The sequence below is a fragment of the Scomber scombrus genome, chromosome 23 (genome assembly GCF_963691925.1).
Source record: "Scomber scombrus chromosome 23, fScoSco1.1, whole genome shotgun sequence".
Classification (NCBI taxonomy): Eukaryota; Metazoa; Chordata; class Actinopteri; order Scombriformes; family Scombridae; genus Scomber; species Scomber scombrus.
In genome coordinates this window covers 9,636,005-9,658,987 of record NC_084992.1, presented here as the reverse complement: position 1 = coordinate 9,658,987, position 22,983 = coordinate 9,636,005, and the positions used below count along the sequence as shown (strand labels likewise).

General features: G+C 38.0%; 3 protein-coding genes and 1 non-coding gene across 4 annotated transcripts in view; all 4 read left to right on the top strand.

Annotated features, from left to right (window-relative positions):
* The first annotated feature begins 592 nt into the window (after positions 1-592).
* On the top strand, positions 593-11,029 carry shtn2 (shootin 2). Its single transcript, XM_062444578.1, has 17 exons — positions 593-674; positions 1,775-1,824; positions 2,282-2,342; positions 2,554-2,648; positions 3,165-3,357; positions 3,771-3,868; positions 3,956-4,037; positions 4,551-4,645; positions 7,242-7,388; positions 7,487-7,640; positions 8,194-8,332; positions 8,610-8,668; positions 9,107-9,207; positions 9,347-9,367; positions 9,480-9,533; positions 9,635-9,773; positions 10,582-11,029. Exons 1-17 carry the CDS (start codon positions 641-643, stop codon positions 10,737-10,739), a joined length of 1,680 nt encoding a protein of 559 aa, XP_062300562.1. The 5' UTR covers positions 593-640; the 3' UTR covers positions 10,740-11,029.
* The window catches only part of aadat (aminoadipate aminotransferase), a 175,074-nt gene continuing 156,965 nt past the window's right edge, over positions 4,875-22,983 (top strand). The window contains exon 1 of the mRNA XM_062444585.1: positions 4,875-4,878. The gene's annotated coding sequence lies outside the window, so the exon portion shown is untranslated. The remainder of the gene's footprint in view (positions 4,879-22,983) is intronic.
* Positions 13,169-22,302, top strand: tex261 (testis expressed 261). The gene is made up of 6 exons (XM_062444769.1): positions 13,169-13,354; positions 18,122-18,201; positions 18,293-18,446; positions 19,767-19,834; positions 19,941-20,043; positions 20,924-22,302. The coding sequence occupies exons 1-6, from the start codon at positions 13,285-13,287 to the stop codon at positions 21,037-21,039; spliced, it is 591 nt and encodes a 196-aa protein (XP_062300753.1). The 5' UTR covers positions 13,169-13,284; the 3' UTR covers positions 21,040-22,302.
* trnak-cuu (transfer RNA lysine (anticodon CUU)) lies at positions 20,688-20,760 on the top strand. The gene has a single exon. It is a non-coding gene; the product is annotated as a tRNA-Lys (tRNA).

Sequence of the window (22,983 nt, the reverse complement as noted above, 5' to 3'; positions counted from 1 at the left end):
AATAATATTATATTAAAATACTGGCTTCAGTGGAGGAATGTCTGACATCAACATCATCACAGCCACCCACGTTCGTCATATCCTGAATTATCACCCAGAATGTGGTTCTCATGGCAGGTCTGATGTTCCAGAGGTCATGAACTCCGAGCAAAGATGCTAATAGAGCAATAAAAAAGCAGCTTTGCTTTTGCCCCGGCTGCGTGAGTGACACTGATCTTACAGTAGAGAGACAGTGTCGTCCTTTTAAGACTACATGCATGGACAGAGGCTGCATTTCCCACTTCTCACTGTATTAAAGGAGGGGAAAAGTTCAAACACCTCTTCCTCTAACTCATATGTGACATTAAAAAGCTAAATTCATCCTCATTTCTCCTTTATCAAGAACGATTACTATCAATATTTAAAGAAGTGTAACGTGCCTTTTATCAGTAAAAAAAAAACAAAACACATTAAACTAGGATGATGAAAATGTTCTTCTTACCAATGTGACGAGGTTCCTCTTTTTTTAAATCGTCACAGTGGGGAAGGGTTTAAACAGAAATAATGGTTTTCTACAGAGTGAACCAAGTGGTGCTCAGACAGAAAGCAGTACGTTAGTTTTTAGAGGAGCTAAAAACTCCCCAACTGTGCAGACAGCAAGATGTGGTTCGTAGATGAAGACCCTGCAGCTGCAGGTAAGAGTTGATCATGTAGATATGAAATGTTTTTGAGATAATTTTTTTGTCACATAATGAGTATTGCAGTTTTTCTCAGTATCCAAATAAATCATATTTAAATAACTGGGGACTTGCTTTCAGAGCATGGTAAGATATAAGTGGTTTTAGTTGATATATTTAGTTTACAACCGAGTGTTTCTTGGGGATTCAGTATATAAAAATAAAAAATCAAAATGTAACTTTTACTAAGTCAGATTTAGATTCAGACTTTATTGCCCATTACATTTACATAAAATGAAAATTTGTCTTTTGTAAAGGCATATAAGACGAAACACATCATGCATAATAATGTGCAACAATACACCATAATTATGCATTAAAAGTTTGATAAAATCTTAGAGTCCATCATGACCATAACAGCAACGTAACCATAACATGCTTCAACACTGTGCAGTTGTTCATTTTATAGAGGTAGATTTTGTATATTTAACAGTGGATGTTCTTTTGATTCATGACATACAAATCACTTAAAGATATGAAATACCCTTGTAGCAGCCGGTAATGTATCAACTTGCCAATAATGTAATAAAAGTCCTGGTAAAAAAAAATCATTTACAAATGTAATAACTGGAGCCAATAATGTAATAATATACTAATATCACTTTATTTAAGTTTCATTTATTGGATATGAAGAGTCACACTTTCATGGCTCTTACTTTTGTCTCCTTCAAATATTTACTTAAAGACCTAACCACACACATACAAACCCTCTACACTCTTTCTCTCTATTTATGTGTTTGTTGTGTTTGTGTTGCTTTTTATTATTTAATTACCCTACGTAAAACTTAAAAACAGGCCTATTTGACCCTACCATACAAGGATTGTGCAGCTATTTGATAGACCTAATAGAGACAAAGAGTGAAACTTATTTATAGAGGACCCTCCTTTGATTTCACTTCTTGTATTTTATCATTGGCCTCCTTCATGAAGTTCCTCTTGCAGTCACACTAACAGGATGTGCGTCTCCCACTGAGCCAGTTCTCTGTTTTGTGCTGCTGCAGCCCGTTTGAGAATCTGTCTGTTGTTTGAGGATAAAATGACTTCTGTTTTTCCCACAGAGATTGTCGGAGAGAGTGGTTTATCCTCTGAAGATGAGGAAGACATTCAGGTATCACTGTTAGTGACGGCAAATTAGTGGTTGATTAGTGTCACTTTCTAGGAGACAGTCAGCATGGGTGGAAACATCCTGCTTCATGAACTTTTACCCTGCTGACAGTAAAATTTCTTCACCCGTGTGATGATTAATTAACAAGGAGTCATACATTTGGACCGGCTCCCTTTGGTTAAAAACAAATGCATAAATGATAATAATAAAAATTATAATAAATATTTATCTTCTGATCTCTGCCAATCGATCATTAATGTTTCACTGTTTTAAATGAAAGTAGTGAGGGGAAAAGGGGAGAAAATACATAGCTGGGTTGAAAAATGTGCAACAAAAGCTACTTGATTACATTAACAAGGATAAATGCAGGTTTTGTTGGTGACAATAGAAAAAAAATGTGATTCAAACTTAACCTGTTGGGTGATTTTTTTTTAAAATTATTGTTTACTGTTATTATTAGTATGAGATCCTGGAAAATCAGAGAGATGAAGCCAATCAGCAGCTGTCTGAACTGGAGGAAGGTGAGAATTCAGTTCATTTATTCAGATTATATAAGAGAGACAAAATCACATCCAGCAATGTAAATCTTCCTAAGAAGGAAGGAAGGATAAAACACACACAAATTAATCGTATTGAGTTTAAATTTCAGGTTGATTTTGTACATTTTTTTCATATGTTTTCCATTTTTATGAGATAATCATGAGTGACAACATCTCCTCCTTTCATTATCAGTCTCCAATCAGCTCCTGAAAGAGATGAACATGTTAGAGATCCAGTTCCAGATTGAGCGTTCCTGCAGAGAGAGTGCTGAGGCGCTGGCTGTCCAAGTACGCCCATTAACTGTTAAACCTTTTCTTTTCTTCTTCTTTCTTTAACTTTTTTGTTCCTTTATGTTTTATTTCTTCGTGTCCTTTCTTTTCTTTTCTGACCAATTTTTTGTTGTTACTGTTTGTTTCCTTTCCTGTCTTATCATTTCCTTTTCTTTCATATTCTTTCTTGTCTTAATTTTCCTTTCCTATCTTTCCTTTCCTTTCCTTTTCTTTCATATTATTTCTTGTCTTAATTTTCCTTTCCTATCTTTCCTATGTTTCCTTTCCTTTCCTTTTCTTTCCTTTCCTTTCTTACCTTATTTCCTTTCCTTCCTTTCCTCTAATTGTCCTTTATTTCCTTTCCTTTCTTGTACTGTCCTATTTTTCCTCTCCTTTTCATACCTTTCTTTTCCTTTTTTCTTCCATCTTTCCTAATCCCGACATGTTAAAGAACAAAAAAAAAGAAGACAGAAAGTAAAAATCACAGCGGCAGCATCGACCTCCAGACACACCATTGCTCCCTCTGTTGCCTAGGTGACCAAAGAGAACAAAGTCCTGAAGAGAAGGAGCCAGATGCTGATGCCGCTCATCCCCGAGCTGCCCGAAAACCTGTCTGCTGTGACCTTTGACCCCGAGACTGACCCCACAGTTGACAGTGACGCTGTTGATTTAGGCGGGGTCATTAACGAGGAGATGCTGCTGCTGCAGAGCCAAGCAAAGATCGCAGGTTAGACAACACTGCACACGAGTCAGAATTCAAACTACAATAGACACTAAAACACTAAGGCCATTTTTTGACTGTTTGTAAAGCAAATTAAAACCTAATTGTAAAGTAGATATATACAATTAGGAGTATATGTAGCAACAGTAACCTTAAAAACAGGAGGCTGTTTTACATGATGTGTCCCAAAATAATCATATTTAACATGATATATTAAATATTACCAGTTAATCCAGTTAGAAGAAGTTGACTAATTGCATGTAATTTGTGTATTTATTCTCCTAAAGATTCATGTTGGCCCACTTTGCTGTCATTTCTAGCCCTATTAGCCCTGAGTTATTTATCTTTTTAATCTTAATTAAGGGCTTGGTGTTAATGTCTACAGCTCAGATATGAACCTCTTTCTCTCTGTGTGTCAGAGTTGCAGGCATCAGTGGACGCTCTGCTCACTGATAAGCTGCAGCTGGAGCAACAGGTGGAGGCTCTGAGCAAAGAGCAGGCCCAACTCAGAGAGCAGGTACTGCTGTCAAACACCACCATGTTTATGAGAGTGTGTGACTGAAGATATACCAGTGAGCCTTACCACTATTTTTCTTACCCTCAGCTTGCTCTGGAGGCCGAGGAGAAAGAAGTCGTACTGAGGAAAATTAGCAAACAGAGCAAGACCATGAATAAAATGAAACGAGGTAAGTCTGAATTACATTAGGGCTGCAACTAATGATTATTTTCATTCATTGTTTAACTTAAAAAATGCCACAGAAATATATTTAAAAAAGGTGATATCTGTTATTTGAATCTGTTATTTCTAGTTTTGTCTGACCAACAGTCCAAAATGTAAATTAAAAAAGAAACCACATTTGATCTAAATGGTATTGAGATGAGCAAATATAGTTTTGGTTTTATTTGCTGACTAATTTGAAATGTTTAGATTTCTGCCACCACTTCAACACAATGTAGGTGCATAATGTTTGGTCATTTGGGTGACATGACCCTTTAATTTACAGTTAAGTATGCCATTAAGATCCTTTTAACCAGGAGGTTTGAAACAGACAATATTTGGCATTTTTATGTGATAAATGATCAAAACTGCAATTAATCATCTCAGCAGTTTATTGTAACAATTACCTTTTCAAACACAATGAGAGTAAATGCCACATATTTTTGCGTGTCTGTGTGTGTCTGTGTTTGTGTGTGCACAGTCTCCCAGCTTGTCGCAGAGGAGTTCACAGAAATATCTGAGAAGCTGGAGCTGGAGCAGGGCCTCCGGCAACACGCTGAAGTCTTCGCCCACCAGGTGTGAGCGTGGCATGCATATGTGTGTGTATGTGTATGTGTGTGTGTGTGTGTGTGTTTGTGTTTGTGTGTTTTTAGCACGGCATGAAACATTTTGTCATACATTCACACCTATATAGACTGAAGGTGACGGGTCGTGACACGGGAAAGGAGCAGGAGTGTTAGCGATGACCTTCGGGCAGCTACAACAAATAGACGGACACCCCGACTTGGGGGAGGGATGGGACAGACGCACGCACACACACACATACACACACACAGACACACACACACACACTTCCGATGTCAGAGAGCAGCTGATGTGGCGGGACAGGAGAAGGGGTCTCCATTCTCTGTTTTCACACCGATGACACATTGAGACAGACAAAAGCAGAGACGTAACAACACACACTTGTACACAAACACCAATTCACTTAAAATCCACATACCCAAACACGCACACACACACACACACACACACACACACACACACACACACACACGCACAGCCCCAGCTGCTCCTATAATGAAGGCCTTTTCTTTCAAAAAACATCCCTCTGTTCCCTTTCCTTCCCATTTAGCCCCTCCCTTCAACATAATTAGTGGTCATCACTGCCGCCGAAGGAGAATAGTGGTCTTTAAGCACAACCTGTCTTTGCCTGACACCTTTATGTTTTGCTGAGCATATAGCAATTGTCGCCTTTGTGTGCGCCGTCCTCCATTTACCGGACAGGCGCACAATGAGTTGCCTTGCAGGGGTCCTTACCTGTGAAAAGGACCCCCAACTGTTCATACAATTCAGCCCCTTTACTCTCAATTCATGGTAAAAGACCCCCCTGTGCTGAATGCCTCTTGTATGCACTACTATTTGTCTGTTTTCATGTGTTTTGAAAACACCAACCATTCACACTTCTTCTCTGTGATGCATGGTGGTATAATGATGCAGGGCCTCAAACAGGAAACAATTTAGAGTTTTTTTTGTGTATTTGTGTCTTTGTCCCTTTTGTGCGGCTGTGTGTGAGTGTGTGTGTCTGTTTGGTTGGCTCGGTGTGTTTGTATGTATGAAATCATTGTGCTAATTGCTGTGTGAAAATTGCTCTCTGCTGATGGGAAGAGTAAGACCAGAGATTAGAGCGGTGTAATTTGCAGCGTGCAGCCTGGTGCTACGTGTGCTGATACAGAGCTCAGCAAACGTGGTGCAAACGTGCTGCTTTGGTTTGTGTGTACAGTAAAAACACAGAAATGAAAGCACCTTTCTCACACTTCCTGTTCTCTGATGGCTGATGATCTATCAGACAGGTAGTTTATGAACCTAATATGGCAAGAGTCACATCCTCTGCGTTGTTTCTGGTAATTAGGAGATTTTAACGACCACAATAACACACATATGACACATTATAGGATTTTAAGCATGATTCTAAAATCTGTGATTTGTGATGTGCGTGAAATGAAATCCATTCTTTAAGACTCACCCTTAAATTTGTATTCTTTGCACTGTGGAAACAGCACTTGGAAAGTCATTGCAGGTGATAAACTTATACTCATTAGTGTGATTGCTGCACACAGTTATCCAAATCTTTATTATATTTATTCTGTCGCTTCCTCTTACATACCTACAGCTAGAAAACTGCATCCAACTCTGACATGTTAAACATATTTTGTTATTTTTCTAGCGGACATTTTTGTAGTTACTGCGTTATGAATGTTTTTGAATTGCAGTCTATAGGAGTTTTGGGAAAAAAGCATCTCTAGCAGCTGGTAACTTCAGCAGCAATAACACACATTTTCTGCAGGAAATGCTGATTCTACTTATTTGAAAAATCCTGCACATTGTACTGGATATAAACACAAAAAATAAGAAAGGATTTTATCTACAACTGCTTATGTAAACATTTGTTTAAGGCACTGGTTCCCAACCTTTATGGCTTGAGTTCCTTGAAAACAAAGCCTACATGTGACCTTTCATTACTGGTTCAATACTGGAGCATCAAAGTGTTTTTTCCTTCTAACACAGTCTTTTTCTAGTTATTTTTTGACCCTTGAAAAGCCAAAACAATGTAGTAATTCACAAGAAAAAGGGAATAATTGTAGAAAACTTGGAAAAACGTGTGTAGAAGGTTTTTTTTTCCCATTTTGCCTCTCCTATTAATCCCCCCGTGAACCCTCAGCTACATCTTGCGTCCTGGACTCTGGATTGGGAAGCAGTTAGCACTCTGGCAATTTATATGCTCTACACCACAATTTTGCTGTATTGATTTGTCACAACATAGCAAAAAAGCCACTTAACATAATGTGGAGGAAAATTGTGATCACTCTCACAGCTAAAACATTGTGTTGCCATTGTTTCTATTCTTCAATGAAGTCCGATGAGTAACACTAACAAGGCTTCTAAGTCATTGTTCAGTCAAACACTGGTTTAAAAACATTTTCTCTGCATTGTGACAACCTCCTGGGGCTAGAAAATGAGCAAACAGCCACTTAGATCTCACTTTATTTTCCCTCTAATTGTGGTTTATTGTTGTTGATGTATTTCCTTTCCATTTTACTAGAAGCAGATAATCATAAAGATGTGTTCAATATGTCAAAAGGTGAAAACTAGATGTGGTTTGTTTTGTCAGATGTTGGTGCAGCAGACGGTGGCTAAGGGACAGAGCGTGATGCCGGTGCAGAGCCCAGAGATGGGTCCTCAGCTGCAGCAAGCCCTGGAACAAATATCACACATCAGCACAGCGTTGTGTGATATACAGAGCTGCTATCTGGACCAGGTGTGTGTGTGTAGATGTGATCACAATTATTAAAGATATCCATTCTGGTCTGTCAGTATTCCTTGTTATATCTCCGTTTCTTTCATTCTTGTGTTCAGAGAAAACAGAGTCAGAGCTCTGAGGAAGAAAGCAGTGATGTTCATGAGCTGCAGAGCCTGAGAGATGAGCTGAAGAAGAGTGAGGAGGAGAGGAAGGCCTTAGAAACTCAGCTGTCCGAGGCTAACAGCACTGTCACACAACTCCAGGATGAAGGTAGCTACTAGTGGGGAAAATGTTTCTTAAAAATATTTCTCAGCACTTGTTTAAACCTCTCTAGATGGAAGAGATTTAAGGATGAGATGTCAGTGTCTGATAAAATGGCAACTGAAATATTAAAGCCGATGTAAGTGCATCCACATGAAAGCTCCTCGACTGACATCTAGCTCCTAAAACCTGAATGGAAACCAGTGAGACAAACACCCCAAAAACACCAGCTCATGCTCTCATGGAGTTTTTTTCGAATGTGATGTGATAGCTTATGGGTGAGTTTTAAACTTGCTGCTCACATGAGTTATTTAGGCTGCAAGATTTGTGTGTTTGAAAGCATATTCTTAATGACAAGTCTCTCAGTTTGTGGCATCTAGGCTTCAAGATGTCAGTGCAGAAACCTACTTGTATAGAAAATGTTACAAACATTAGTTTCTAAAATCCAAAGTTGAAAGTGATACTCAAATACATCCTGTAGCTAAATAGCAGAATACTTCATGTACTTTCTTAGTTTCTGAAACTGACGATAAAAGTGACGTTTTACTCTCTTCCTTTGTAGTGAAACAGTTACAAGATTCACAAAAAAGGGAAGAAAAAACTGATGAGCCACAGGAGGAAAAATCCACCCCTGCTCCACCTCCTCCACCCCCACCCCCGCCTCCTCCTCCTCTTCCTCCACCTCCTACCACTGTTGTAAAGTAAATTTCACTAAAGCCAGAGCTTTTTCTACCATTGAAACACAGTTACAGTTATTCATAGTTGCACATGGTGTTAAACACATAGGTTCAGAGGCTTTACTCAAACATCATTTTAAGCTTTATAAGTTATGAATTCATGCATTGTTAAGGAGTCAGAGAAGAATGAAGGACAAGTTAGATGCTGATTTAATGTTGTACAATGAAATTTGAATATATGAATGAAATCTGAGGATTTAACCCAAGTGACTTTTTTCTTTCTCTCTTTCTGTGTGACTAGTACGCTCGATTTCCTGAGGAGCAGGAGGAAAGATAGAGCTAATAAAACGGATCAAGACGGTGAGTCACACTTCACTTTCAATGGATTTCATTAATATTGCACAAAATCTCCACAAAGTTCTAAAAAACCCAAAAAACCCTACATATCTCTACATATTCTTATTTTTTTCTGTTTAAGATTAAATATTAGACGCAGCATATCTGGCACATTTTCTCAAATTATACAAAATACTGTCTGCTGCAGTGAAAATTGCTGTATATGACCATAGAGGAAAGGAAGAAGAAAAGTTCCCATCTTCATTTAGGTCCCAGTAAATGAAACCTTTTATAACTGTTTATACTCAGTAAGATGTAATGTATTAAGCAGTGGTGGTTTGGTTCAGATTTTAGTACAAAGGTGCAGTCAGTATAAGCAACAATAATCAATATGGCAGAAGAGACAAAGAAAAGAGTCCAACATACGATGAAGTTATGTTTTATCTGTTTCTAATCTTTAAGCTGAGTCAGCACCCGTGTTGAACACGAAGGCGAAAGCAATAGATGAGATGATGGAGAGGATAAAGAAAGGTATCATCCTGAGGCCCGCCAACCGAACACAGGTAGACAAAGATTTAGTTCTTTAACACATAGATGATGATGATTTTGTTAAGAATAACTTGAATAAGAGCCGAGTAGGAATCCAAGTAATAGATAAAAACTCTGATAACCAACGTCTAATTTTCTCTGATGAGTTTACAGGATGACGACAGCTCATGGAAGGTCAGTAATCCTGATACCTGTTTGTTCCTTTTTCTTATTTTTAAATTATAATTTACAACACAGCTCCAAAGACACATTTGTTACATTTTGATTCCTACTTTTTTTCATGTAGGACCAGAGGAATGAAAACAGAAAATCAGCTGTCATAGAGTTGAAAGGAATGCTGGTAATGTACTTAAACTCAACAAAGTCAACCAAAACCTCAAGTGATAAATGACGACTTAAGCGACCGAATTTTGAAATATCTTTAACCGTCTGACACACCAGAATAACATGAAACGTCAGAACCTCCGCAAAGTGTCATCCAAGAGAGGCCGAAACGTTGGGGAGGCTGAGCTTCTCATGGTGCTGCAGAGGAGGAGGAGAGCCATGGGAGATGCCCCTTCATCCTCAACACAAACACAGGGTATGCTCTCCTCTGTGTGACATGTCTGCTGTCATTGTATCTTTTACAAAATTGATTTATCGCTACTGTCGCCTCTTAATGTAAGTTTCTTGTGTTTAGCCTGTATTTCATGGGTTAGGGTTAGGGGGTTAGGGTTAGGGCCAGGGCCAGATGTGCAACATAACAGAAATCACAAGCACTCAATTAGCAAATCATATGTCTCAAAGGATAGTTAAACTGCTTTTAAACCTGCATGTGGATGCAGCATAATATTCAGAAGCGTAGAACTGCTGCCAGTACAGCTCAGAGTTGAACAACACAAGCTTCGTCATATGTACAGTATTTTCAGTGTGTATGTTATATAATACCAGGGCCAGTGTGCTTTCATGTAAAGTCCCTGATGTAACTAATGTAGCCAGATGTTCCTTTTGTCTTTACACTGTTGCTACGTTGTGGAGCAGCTGTAGCTCCAGTTGTAAATAATGAAAAGGGCTAATAGAAGTTAAGTCAGGATGTATGTACAGTATGTAGCAGGGTTAGGGTTACTTTAGCTTTCAAATACTCCTGATTGTTTTGAGGTATTTTCATGTGAGATGACGCCACACATTGATTCGTGGACTGCCGTTTGACGCCTCGAGTTTGTTGATTTGACTGTCGCCATCTTTGATTTTTATACAACAGTGAAAAGTATCAGATCATTTACAGGCTTAACACAAAGAGCATAAGTGCTTCTGCAATATTTATAATAATTCAGTTGTGGTCAGCTGTAACATTACAACCCGCATTCTTTGTTTTGTGATGTCATGTTGTGATGATCTCTTGGTTATAGACCCCCAGCCAGGTCAGACGTGTGCGCCGGCAGCGGCAGATGCTCCCTGGGCAGATGAGAGTGGCAGCGCCCCGGTGCTGCGCAGACTGAGACAGAACAGGGAGAAGAGGGACTCCCGCATCAGAGCGTCAGCGCTGATCGTCAGCCAAGACAACTGAGAGCAGCCAGAGAAAGAAATTAACACCACTCTAGTAGTCGTTGCTAGTGATGAGTTTGATTTGCTTGTAATTTAAAGGGATGCATTATGTGTTATAATGTATATTGAATTAGCTCATTAATGTGCTGCTTCTGGAAAACTACTGGTTGATCTTATTCTGTACTGAAAATGGCAAGAGATCTATTCTGCAGGTCATTCCCCCCCTCTCTCTCCCTGTTTCCTGTCAGCCTCTCTGCCACCTACTAGCTAAAATAAAGGCAAAAAGCCCAAAATAAAATCTTATTTTAAAAAAACCAGTCGAGTTGTAATAACTGATCACCTGTCGGAAAATAGTTCTTATTGTTGGATTTGTCCTCCTGGGAGCAGCAGACCGGAGGGTTATATTACAAAAACATCAAATTCCACATTCAGGCCAAGAGGTCTTTTTTTTTTTTCAAAATGCCATTTAACCCAGGTCTGCTTCAGATAGCATGTACTTGTTGCGTGTCAAAGGAAAAGAAACCCCCTCAGCCGTGTTTAATGTCCAATATCATTCTCTTAAGGTGCCTGGGTTTAACTGGTTCAAGTGCAAGTTACAGGATTTTCCAATTCTGCTACAAAAAATTGATGGAAAATGGCCATTAAAAGCAACTATATGAATACCCTCGCCCATTTCTCTCCCAAGGTGTCTGTCTCTTAAAGCTTGATCCAGCAGAAGGATGGAAGCTGCCATTTATTTAGGCACATTAAAGCTCTCACACCCAGACCACAGAGGTGTTGTTACTGTAGATAAGAGCCCCAGGTGATTTGTGCGCTTTCCCCCCCTGAAAGTATCTTTAAATGCAGAAGGTCGCCTTTTGTTTTCTCACCTTCCACACAGATACAGTATATATGTGTGCATGCATGCATAAATGAATACACACACCCTCACACCACACCATCTATCCACCTGCCTATCTGCCTTTGTTAAAAGCGTTTGAAAGAAGGATGAAATTACTCACCTTTGACTCTAACACCATTTTAGTTTCTTCACACTGTTGCACATTATATATTAACTTTATTTAGCTCTTTTTACTAGAAGGTCTGCCTTTCCACTCTCTAGCATGCATTTTTTATTGTTTTTCTCCACAGAGGTGTTAGCTTTTTTGGAATAAAGTAATGTGTGCTGCGCCCTCTGTGTTATTGAGTCCATGCACATGAAAGCCTGTGTGTGTGTGTGTGTGTGTGTGTGTGTGTGTGTGTGTGTGTGTGTGTGTGTGTGTGTGTGTGTGTGTGTGTGTGTGTGTGTGTGTGTGTGTGTGCGTGTGTGTGTGTGTGTGAGAAAAAGAGACAAAAGTTTTGAAACTGCTGTGACAAAATATATATGAATACGTACATCAAAATGTTGACTGTGTATCATAATTTTGACTTAAACCTTACATACTGTTCATAATTAGTCTCTACACCAATTCACATTCATCAGTCATTAATAAATGTTTGATTAGGCCTTAGACAGACATTCACAAATCACTATTTTAAGATCCAGGAGAACATTTTATAGAATATGAATAAAACAACATGTTTGAATGGCGTTTTTTTAAATTTAATTTGTACATTTACATTTATATGTGTATCAGCTGCACAAAGGCAAGGCAGCTTTATTTATATAGCGCATTTCACACCCAGGGGCAACTCAATGTGCTTTACATAAAAACAAACATCACAGTAAGAAATGGAAGCATAAAAACATACAGTTAAAAAATTAAACCCAATTATAATAAACAATAAAACAAAGCACAGAAAAATAGAAAGAGAGAAAGATAATAAAAGCTAGACTAAAATAGATCATAAATTATGAGAGTACAGCATAACATAATGATTTGCTTTAAAATAATTAAAAGAACATACAGTGCAAATGAAAGAGTAGAATTTAAAGTGCATTAAAAGAGCTCAATCATAAGCACATGAAAACATTTTTAACCTGGATTTAAAAATGCATTCATTAATTTTATTCATTTTTATGCATTTTATTTATATTTGTGTATACTCTGCATCACATTAGGAAAAGTCTAGCTAAGACAAATATGTATAGGGTGTTTTTACAACTCTTAAAGGTAAAAATAATGGGTCAAATTTGAACTCTGGACAGTATGTAAGGGTTAAAATGTTACATTTTTAGGTTTTTGTAACCTTCTCAACCATGCAGATACAATATTTGAGCCATCTGTCAAAGTATTGCACTTCTCCTCCGACCACAGATGGCACTAGAACAGAAACAAACCTGTCCTTTTTTTAACATGAAGCCCTTCTTTGCTGCTCTGCTCAGTGAGTCTGGAGGGTTTGTGCCAAAAATGTGCTGTATTAATAAGCCGGTGGGGCTTCTTATCTCGCGAGATTTTAACCCTAATCCTTAACATAACCCTTAAATGTAACCCTAACCTCGCGAGAGTTCGTCCCTCCTTCTGATCCAAACCTAGCATATAGCATAATAGAGAGAAGGAGGGGAGGAACTTTGACCCAGCTCGAGTTAGCAGCTGTTTTTCTGTCATATTTTCTTATTGTATGTGTGTTGTCTCATATGCAGAAGGATGTGGTTTATTTATTTACTCAGCTGGTTGTCGTTGGTCATCCAGATATCCTTCGTCACTCTTGCAATAGGTGAGTTAATGCTGCGGCTAACATCTGCTTCGCTAGCTTTCCACTGCAGGAAGTTACAGATAAAATGATATTTTGTTATATATCTTAAATCGTAACTATGTATATCTATAGTCTGCATGTATAATATAGTCATAATATTACGCTGTTCATTTCTACGTCTCCTAAAAGCATGAGAAACACTTAAAACTCAATGTGACGTCTGCTAGCAGCTAACTGTAGCTCTGGTTTATTATCGATCAGCAGATAGGTGTGTTTCAGAAGCAGCTGCAGTCCTCATTTAACAAGTTAATGTGATCTAGCTTATATTACATCTTACTAACTAGTTAAATGTTTTGTTTATGTACATTAAAGTCATGAAATTCCTGAAAAAGTTATGAAATAAGAAAATTAGGTGAATGGAATAGAAAAGTTTTGAATTAGGGATGACCTGCTCTGATATCAAATATAACGATATAAAACAGGCTGCATGAACTTGGACCCCACCTACTTTTTTTATGTCAAAAATAGATTCATTATATGAATATACTAATCATCAATTTCTATATTTAGTTTTTTAATATCTTCTAATTTGTGATCTGGGGCCCAAACGCTTCCTCTTGATGTAATTATAAAATGCACCCATCATTTAGTGAGATCAAAGTGTCAAAACACCTGTTAAAAGGCTCCTGAATACAAGAAATGACATCTACTCTGTTAAATTTTTGAATAAAAATGTCTTTGACATGGTTGTGACCATGAAAGCTCAACTTTCTTGAAAAGCCCCCGCAAATCTCGCTCCAAGGTTTTCTGAAAAGTTGACAGCTCTGGTTATGATGTTCAACAAAAGCCTCAATAAAGCTCTCCAAATGAAACAGTTGGACCTGACAGTCTAGATTTGGGATGGGGGGGCAGGTAAAAATCCGATACTGTGCCCTATAGTTGATATGTGGGCCTACCTTTGTTAAATTACTTAAATTAAGTTGTGGAAATGGGGTAAAATATTATGGAATAGTTATGGAAAAGTTTTGAAAATTCAATGGTAAAAATGTGTGGGAACCCTGATTAAAGCTTTAGATAATAACTTGAAACACTGTACATAACATGTTTATTTTACTTAAAGACTACTGGCTAAAAGTGTGTGTGTGTGTGTGTGTGTGTGTGTGTGTGTGTGTGTGTGTGTGTGTGTGTGTGTGTGTCCGTCCACGTTGTCAGATTTGTTACCTGGCCACGTAACACCTGCTGCAGCTGGCAGGTGTGGCTGCTGTCAAAATGTGCTTATCTCATTTTGTCATCTCACTCAACTCGTTTAACCTTTTATTGACTGTATTAGAAAAGGCAGCAGGAGAACGTTTTCTTCTTTAAATCCCAATGCAGAAATATTATCCCAAAAGTCCTTCAAAATATAAGTGGAACCTGTCTGAAACAAGGGAATAGATCAAGTTATTTGTTAGATTATACATTTCATTAGAGGTGCAACAATTAGTCAATTAATCCATGAGTTGCCATCTATGACATTAATCACCAACTTTTTGTGATAACTGATTAATTGCTTTGAAAAATGTCCAAATTCTCTGATTCCAGCTTCTTAAATGTGAAAGTTTTCAGGCTTCTTTCAACCTCTATCAAAATAAACTGAACATCTTTAGGATGTGCACACAGAACCTCACATTACATATAAAATGATTCATTGGTTATCAAAATAGTTGCTAATTAATTTTCTGTCAATCAAATATAGAATAATTGTTGCAGCCCCAGTATCAGCCAGTTTAATTATGGATGGGTATTAAAAACCAACCTGTGAATAACAACGACTATAGAAGAACAGACACATATAAACTATTCTATTATATAAATTAAAGTAAACTGAAGGAAACCTTTTTGTGACAATCACGTCTCCCAACAGCAGATATTTTGACTTGTCTAAGCAGGAAAATAACAGGTGTATTTAATAACATTAACAGTGTCTCTACTGTGTCCTATTTGTACTTCAACACTGAACTCTGGTAATACCAGGATACAGGAGGTGGCTCACCTTAATGTAATCATGTGTTAAAGGCACCTGTGCTGTTCTTTCTTTGCTTCCTGTGAAAAAGTCTGATTGTTGTGTACTTATATTTATTAATTTATTAATTTAATTCAGTGCAGACAGATTTAAGTCAAAAAGTGAAGTCCAAATCACAAATATCACTTATAACATACTTGGCTGACTCTTCTGCTGCTACATGTATGGGCAGGGATGCATGTCACTCGAAACTGTATTTGATCCTCACTGAAAATTCAACTCTCTGTGTGTACTTTCGGTTCTTATAATTCAAACTCAGTTCTCACAGTTCGGTTTCAGTTCACTGAGATCCACTCAGTCGTTGAGGAAAAGAAATCAGGTGCAGATTCACAGATTCGTACACAGTCACCGCCCACTTTTCATTAACCTTTTACATACTGTTCATATTCTACACCCTAGCAGTGAGAATCCCCTCATAAAAGTGTCTATACCAAATTTTGAACCTCAGATCTGTTTAGAAAGCATCAATAGCCTATCTGACTGATCCATACATTGATTAAACATTGATAAATGTTTCAGAGAGCAGAGAGAGTGTATATTTTTAGGTTTTACACTATCATGTCCTATTTTACCTAAGACATGAAAATATAACATAGCATAACTATCTTATTAAAACTATTAACTATTCATTTAAAAAAAAGACATGTCAATAGATAGGGGTCAAATTTGACTATGGACAAAAATTTGTAGCACCTATACAAACGAATAACATTTTTAAAATCTTTATATTTTTGTGCATTTTGGACCACTTTAGGAAAAGTAATAACATTTGACTCTAAACAGTATGTAAGGGTTAAGTACACATGTGCAATCTAATGCAATCAAAATACAACAGCTCTGCCATAAATTCTACATTTATGAAGTTTATACATTTTGAATTTTTGTTGACAATCTGCTGACATCCCTATGGGGATAAATACTATCTATCTATCTATCTATCTATCTATCTATCTATCTATCTATCTATCTATCTATCTATCTATCTATCTATCTATCTATCTATCTATCTAGTCATAGTGGGTAGTGGTGTTGACATACTGGGGTGCATTATATTGAATAGTGTTCCTAATATTTTGTCCACACCATTAACATACATGGTTAATAATAAACATGAAGTAGAATTATCACCTTTCTGAAAATGTTAACAAAAACTGAAAATGTATAAAGTTCACAAATGTAGAATTTAAAGCAGAGCTGTTGAATTAGGCGTTCATGATAAGGTGGACAGTGAGTGTTTACATTATTATATGTTTTATACAAACCTGTGAGTCTGTGGTCATGTTTTGACGTGCTGAAAACTTGATAGCGTTGAGTATCGTGTCCAGAGAAGTGAGGGAAACTTTCACGTTATTTAAAAAATGAACTAAATCCATTTATGATTGGATAGTATTAATAGAATGCCAACATGTTACCATGGCAACAGATCAGGCGCACAACTTTCTTTTTTTTTATTTATTTTTTTTACAGTTTCTACACAGATGAGAGAGAATATTTTAGGCTTTTGATAAGGGCCCTACCGATATTAGGGAGTTTAAAAATTCAGATATCAATATATATCAGCTGATAATCCTATATATGAAGTGCATAAAAAGCACATTTTTTTGCAATGTGTTAATCAAACACTTGTGACAAAGATATGTACTGTAGGCATGATATTTTACAGTTTAACTATATTTATTGTACGAAATGACTCAAACACTAAACTTCACTGGGAATTTAATAATTATAAAATGACTATAAAAAATAAAACATACAACCAAAATTATATGTACATTAAACTTGAATTAAGAAAAATGATACATATACATAAAATGCTGCCTGAATAACTTAAAGAATATTGGACAACATGTATGCCGATACAGATAAATCTGTGATAGGCTCTACCATATCTAGCGCCCATTGGTCGTATCACACGTGAAGAATAGTTCTGTCAATCTGAACTCGATTGCTCTTTTTTTAACAACTAAGTGCGTCTCAGTAAATCGAAATTGATTTACGAGAACTGAATTAGCTGCTTTCTGAAGCTAATATTATCGGATAGCTGTAGCCTGTTGATGAATCATTGAGGTTCGTTAGCAAACCTCACCAGGCAGCGCTTTAATTTCAATAAACGACACAAGTTCTTTTTTTTCTTTCTTTTTTTAAATTATTCATTATGACAAGATGTACAGTGCCAAGAGAGGGAACCATAGTTCAGCGTAAGTGTGTCTGTGTGTGTGTGTGTGTGTGTTTGTGCCTGGTGGCTGACATCAGGGTTGTTAGTGCAAGCAGTCTAAAGTGGGGAGTTCAAAAGTGCGAGGCAGTCTACCCTCATTATTCTTCTGTCTGTTTTTCCTTTCCTATTCTCTTTTGGGAAGTTGCATATTGCTCTTGCATAATGAAGCACCGACTCTTCCTATGAGCCTCTGCTGCTCTATTTGTCATCACCTGACATAACGTACATGTTTTGAATAATTTGACCCTCTTTTTATTCATCAAGTCAAGTCAAATCAAGTTTTATTTTAAATGGCGGCAGATCACAGCAGAAGTTATCTCAGGGCTTTAGCTGCATTTAATCTTCCTTCCACATGCCTTCTGATCTTGTCCTTGCTGCTTGTTACTTCTATTAAATTTGCTCCACAGAACTGATCCTATTTTAGCAGTGATTTGTCTTAATGTCCAACAATGAGACGTGCTTGTTCTTGCTTGGTTTGCTCATCACTTCTATCTTCATCTTCCCTCTCTAGCTGCTGGCCTGTACTACTTGGCAGAACTAATAGAAGAATACACAGTAGCCACCAGTCGAATAATAAAGTACATGATAATGGTAAGACCGTTTCTATCACTCCCTTTGCTTTTTTTAAAAGAATATGCTGTTGAAATGATGTAGCTCTAACTGTTTGTGTGGTTGTGTCCAGTTCTCGACAGGCGTGTTGGCCGGTCTTTATGTTTTTGAAGGCTTCCCAGTGTTGATGGTGGCAGTCGGCCTCTTCACTAACCTGGTCTACTTCGGCCTCCTGCAGACATTCCCCTACATACTGCTGAGCTCCCCTAACTTCATCCTCTCATGCGGTATGCATTATAAAAAGATCTGAACTATTCCTTTAACCCTTACATACTGTTTTTTTTTAATTTGAGAGCTGTTAAAACTAGGGATGCTCGATTCTGCCGATATCCGATATTCCCCAACTCTTAATTTCCAATACCGATATCACCCGATACCGATATATGCAGGCTTTTCACAGCAAAACTGTTAGGTAACAACATAACATATCTCCTACTGTTGAATTAACACATTATACCTAATTTTATTGTGATGCCCCACTGGATGCATACATAAATGCAATTTAAGTTATGGAAAAAAGTGCCAATATGGCACTGCCATATTTATTATGCTGCTTTGCAGTAATTACAAATTTACTATCCGTAGGGAACACTTGGAAATAGTTCCAAACCACAGACATAAGCCCCGTTTCTGGAGGCGGGACCTTTTATAGGAACGTCCTCTCAGCTGTTGTGTCTCCAGCAGAGTAGGACCCAGATAGGACCGACCCGACTCTGACGGTGACGTCGCAGAGGCGACTCGCCGAAAGCATAACAGAGAAAATGACAACGAGGAGGTGAACCTTGTTTCTGTTTGTGTGTTCGTGTACATGGCGGTGGACACCATGAACTTGTTAGCCACGGTTAGAGACCCACGAGTCTAGCGTGTTGTTGTTGTTGTTATACGTCATCAAGCGTGCGCCGGTAAACGTCCCATGCTGCGTTCATGCAGGCTTGGAAATGCTGAAGCCTACAGAAAAATATCGGTTATAAAAACCCAATACCGATACTTCCCGATATTACATTTTTAAGTGAATATCGGCCGATAATATCGGACATCCCTAGTTAAAACACCTTTATACACATTTCTTTTAGCCAAATTTTTCCTAATGTGACCCACAGTATACAAACATGGAAATAAAATGCATAATTTTTGTGCAGCTGATACATTTTTATATCTGCAAATGTACAAATTTGACCTGTGTTTATTCAAAAATAAGCATTTGAACATAATTTATTCATCATATTCCATAAAATGTTCTCATGGACCATGAAATGCAGATTGTGAATGTCTGTTTTTCATAAGATTAATCAAATGTATGAAAGTGAATTGGTGTACAGACTAATTATGAGTCAGAATACAGTATGCGAGTGTTAAAAACATCACTTAAATGTAAGAGGTTGAAAATATGTTAAGGATGGATTCATTCTGGTATTCAAATCATCTAAAAAGTTAACTTCCTTTTTCAATAAGTGTAGAATCATCACATAAAAAGCCAAGTCATTATCTTGTCCTGCTTTACTTTTTTCAACATCATTTCTTTTTCTTTTGTCTTCATTCTTCTGCAGTGTTGGTGGTGGTGAACCATTACATGGCCTTCCAGTACTTCGCACAAGAGTATTATCCATTCTCAGAGGTAATATCATTTTAGATATATCGATTTTTGAATGAAATGTAATTTTTTCCCCCCCCGCTTCTTGTCTAATCAATGTCCGTTTTTTTTGTTCCTAAACTGGCCTCAGGTATTGGCGTACTTCACCATCTGCCTGTGGGTGATCCCCTTCGGCTTTTTTGTGTCACTGTCAGCGGGGGAAAATGTTCTTCCATCCACCATGCAACAAGGAGGTGAGCTTTCACACTGGTTTCTCCTCAGCTTGATGCTGTTTTTGGTAGCTGTGAAGGGTTCGGTATGCTTTAAATAAACTAAAGGCTATAAAGTGTTTATGTCAGTGTAAAAATATGGAGAATGGAACCTACTTTTGGACAGCCTCTCCTCAGAGTTTGTATTGTGTTACCTTCTGGTTTTACACGTGAAAAATTACGGAAATAGTCGTGTGAAGGCTGAAAATAGAAAGAGCTGCTTACTTTCTCCTTTCCACACATCTGGCAAATCACTGCTTGTACTGGGGCGAGTCCTTTGAGATGTTATTCTGCAATCCAACGAGCACTTCATTTGATGCATACTGATGCATTAACACCTCTGAATGGCCCTTGTGTAGTAAGATTTCTGCCCCCGACAGCGGGAGTTGCACAATCATATCTTTAACCTTTTTTTGTTTTTGTTGTGTTAAAACGTTAAAAGTTTTTTACTATTTTAAAATATTTTTATTATATAACACGTGTTAAGCAAGCTCCTTGAGGAAGTTAAGACATTTAAGGATGGTGTAAGGAGGTAAATAACATTTGCAAAGCCCAATTTATAATGTCAAGGTGTACTTTAACCAGTCTTTTACAGGACCATATCAGGTTTAGTCCACCAGCTAATATTAGCCCGGCTAGCTCAGTCGGTAGAGCATGAGACTCTTAATCTCAGGGTCGTGGGTTCGAGCCCCACGTTGGGCGCTATACTTTTTTAGCAGTTAATCTTAACAACACATCCAATCAATTTTTAATTAGTGACAGTAACTTGGTAAGAGCATATTGTGAGTTTTGTGTGTCTATTTTCTGCCTTCTGGTTTTCAGTGCTCTATTAAAACCCACTTACCCCCTTTTTTTCTTCTTTTAGATGATGTGGTGTCTAATTACTTCACCAAGGGCAAGAGGGGGAAGAGGTCCGGGATACTCCTCATATTTTCTTTCCTCAAGGAGGCAGTGCTGCCCAGCCGACAGAAAATGTACTGAGGAGCTGGACTTGGGGAGGGGTGCGGCCTTGGAGGGGCTCGGGGGTGTTTGTGAGTGTGTGTACGCTAGAAGAAGATGATGAAGGGGAAGCTTGGAAGGACTGTGGAAATGTTTTTTTTTTTTTTGGATTGAACTAAAAGTGAAAGCAGATGAATTGGCGGGAGATGGAGAGCACACGAAGAGGACGGACCAATGAGCAGAACAGAGCTTCCTGCGGGACGAGCCGACGAGTTTACACACGGGCCATGTTCGTCTGTCTTTGTCTTTCTGTTAGTTTGTACTGACTGCCAACAACATCTACTAGAGACCTTTTGCTGAGGGGGTCGAGCCTGTAGCGCAACGCTTTCTTATCGTAACTTTGGACTCCTCCATTTTTTTTTAAATGTTGGTATTAAAGTATTTACGTGCAGCGTCTGAAATTAACAACCACCACAAACCTGTAAATTTGAACTTTTGGTAGGTCAATCATTATCAAATTCTTTTTGACACTGTCTGAAAGCTTAAAGACATCTACATCCGTCTCCTCAGATGACAAACAGCAGGTTGGAGATAAGACAGACAGACAGATTAAAGGTCCTTTTTTTCAGCCGAATCTTGAAGTCCAAACTTGGATTTTTGGTGTTAAGCGACCCTCGAGAGTGTTTAAGTGGCAAACCAGCTGCAGGAAGTGCCACAGGTCGCCACAGAAGTGCTTATTAGGATTATTTAAAATAAGGAAGGTCAGTGTGTATAGATAAGTTATCAGCTGACGTCCTGTTCTGATTTACAAGGTGTGACATGGTATAAATACTCTATGCCCTGTCTATTAAAACAAAAGAAGAAGGGGCGGGGGTAATAAAGGCACTTGAGAAGGATTTCATACTCTTACAAATTAAAACACCCACAAATCAAGGTGACCGCCAACAAATGAGCTTTGTGAGTTTTCATCTACACCTTCAATTAATCGAACCTGCCCATCTTTTTTAGGCCGTTTTTAAGAATCCACAGTAGTAATAATAATAATAATAATAAAGAACTGTTTTTTGTACATTGATTGGTGCGTTAAAACTGACATTGGAGTCAAATGAAAACACTTATGAAGATCGAAAGCTGTGCAATGAGTCTTTGTAAGCTTACGAGGGGTGTCGGGAGGGACAAAAGCTGCTGAAGTGGTTTGATCAAAGTACTATTAAAGAAGCCGTTATGTGGGATCTGAAATTCTTTTTACTAATTACTGAGTGATTTTTTTTTTTAAATTTTGATCATAGGCTGGTATGCACACAACTCAAAGATACAATAAAAGAGATTTTGTTAAAATTAAATGCTTTTTTTCACAGATTGGTGTTCAAAAGAACTGAAGCAAAACAACTTTGATAGTCACATTTTTTAATTAAATCTGATTAATTCGTCTATTCAGTGTTAGATTTTTGTTTTCAGTAAGAAAAAAAAAGTATCTGAACTCTACTCCTTCAAGTGTGTGTGTGTGTGTGTGTGTGTCAGACTGTCATGTTATCCACGTCCCATGTGGCTCGGTCACAGTGGGTGCAGCAGGTTGAGGCTAGTGTGCACTTTGACCCCCACTGAGGTGTGAAGTGCTTCATGAAGTAAAAGGGAAAAGACAAAACCGCGACCCTGCACACACACACACATGCTCACACACCTTTAGCTGAGATACCACAGCTCACAGTTGTGGCACGTGCACGTTCCCGCTGTTGACAAGCCCTCACCTGGATCCAGAGTCAGTTCCCTGGGGTGGATCAGTGAAAGTGCAGAGATGCATCTGTGACAGGTGACCCAGTTCACTGAGGTTTTCTCACCTTTCTCTCACCCCTCTCTCTTCAACCTGACTTCGGAGGTGCAGCATCTGGAGTGTGTGGCATTTTTAATTTAGTCAGTTTGCTTTTAGGCCTGTTAGTACTTCTGATGTCATCACCAGACTTATATCAGTAATTTATACATTCATAT

What these genes read in the sequence shown, in the direction of transcription:
- tex261 (XM_062444769.1), top strand. Translation starts at nt 13,285, where the DNA reads ATGTGGTTTATTTATTTACTCAGCTGGTTGTCGTTGGTCATCCAGATA. An exon ending in CTTCGTCACTCTTGCAATAG is followed by an intron (nt 13,355 to 18,121) that starts GTGAGTTAATGC and finishes TTCCCTCTCTAG; the next exon opens with CTGCTGGCCTGTACTACTTG. An exon ending in AGTATTATCCATTCTCAGAG is followed by an intron (nt 19,835 to 19,940) that starts GTAATATCATTT and finishes AACTGGCCTCAG; the next exon opens with GTATTGGCGTACTTCACCAT.
- shtn2 (XM_062444578.1), top strand. Translation starts at nt 641, where the DNA reads ATGTGGTTCGTAGATGAAGACCCTGCAGCTGCAG. An exon ending in AGGCCCAACTCAGAGAGCAG is followed by an intron (nt 3,869 to 3,955) that starts GTACTGCTGTCA and finishes TCTTACCCTCAG; the next exon opens with CTTGCTCTGGAGGCCGAGGA. An exon ending in GGCCCGCCAACCGAACACAG is followed by an intron (nt 9,208 to 9,346) that starts GTAGACAAAGAT and finishes ATGAGTTTACAG; the next exon opens with GATGACGACAGCTCATGGAA.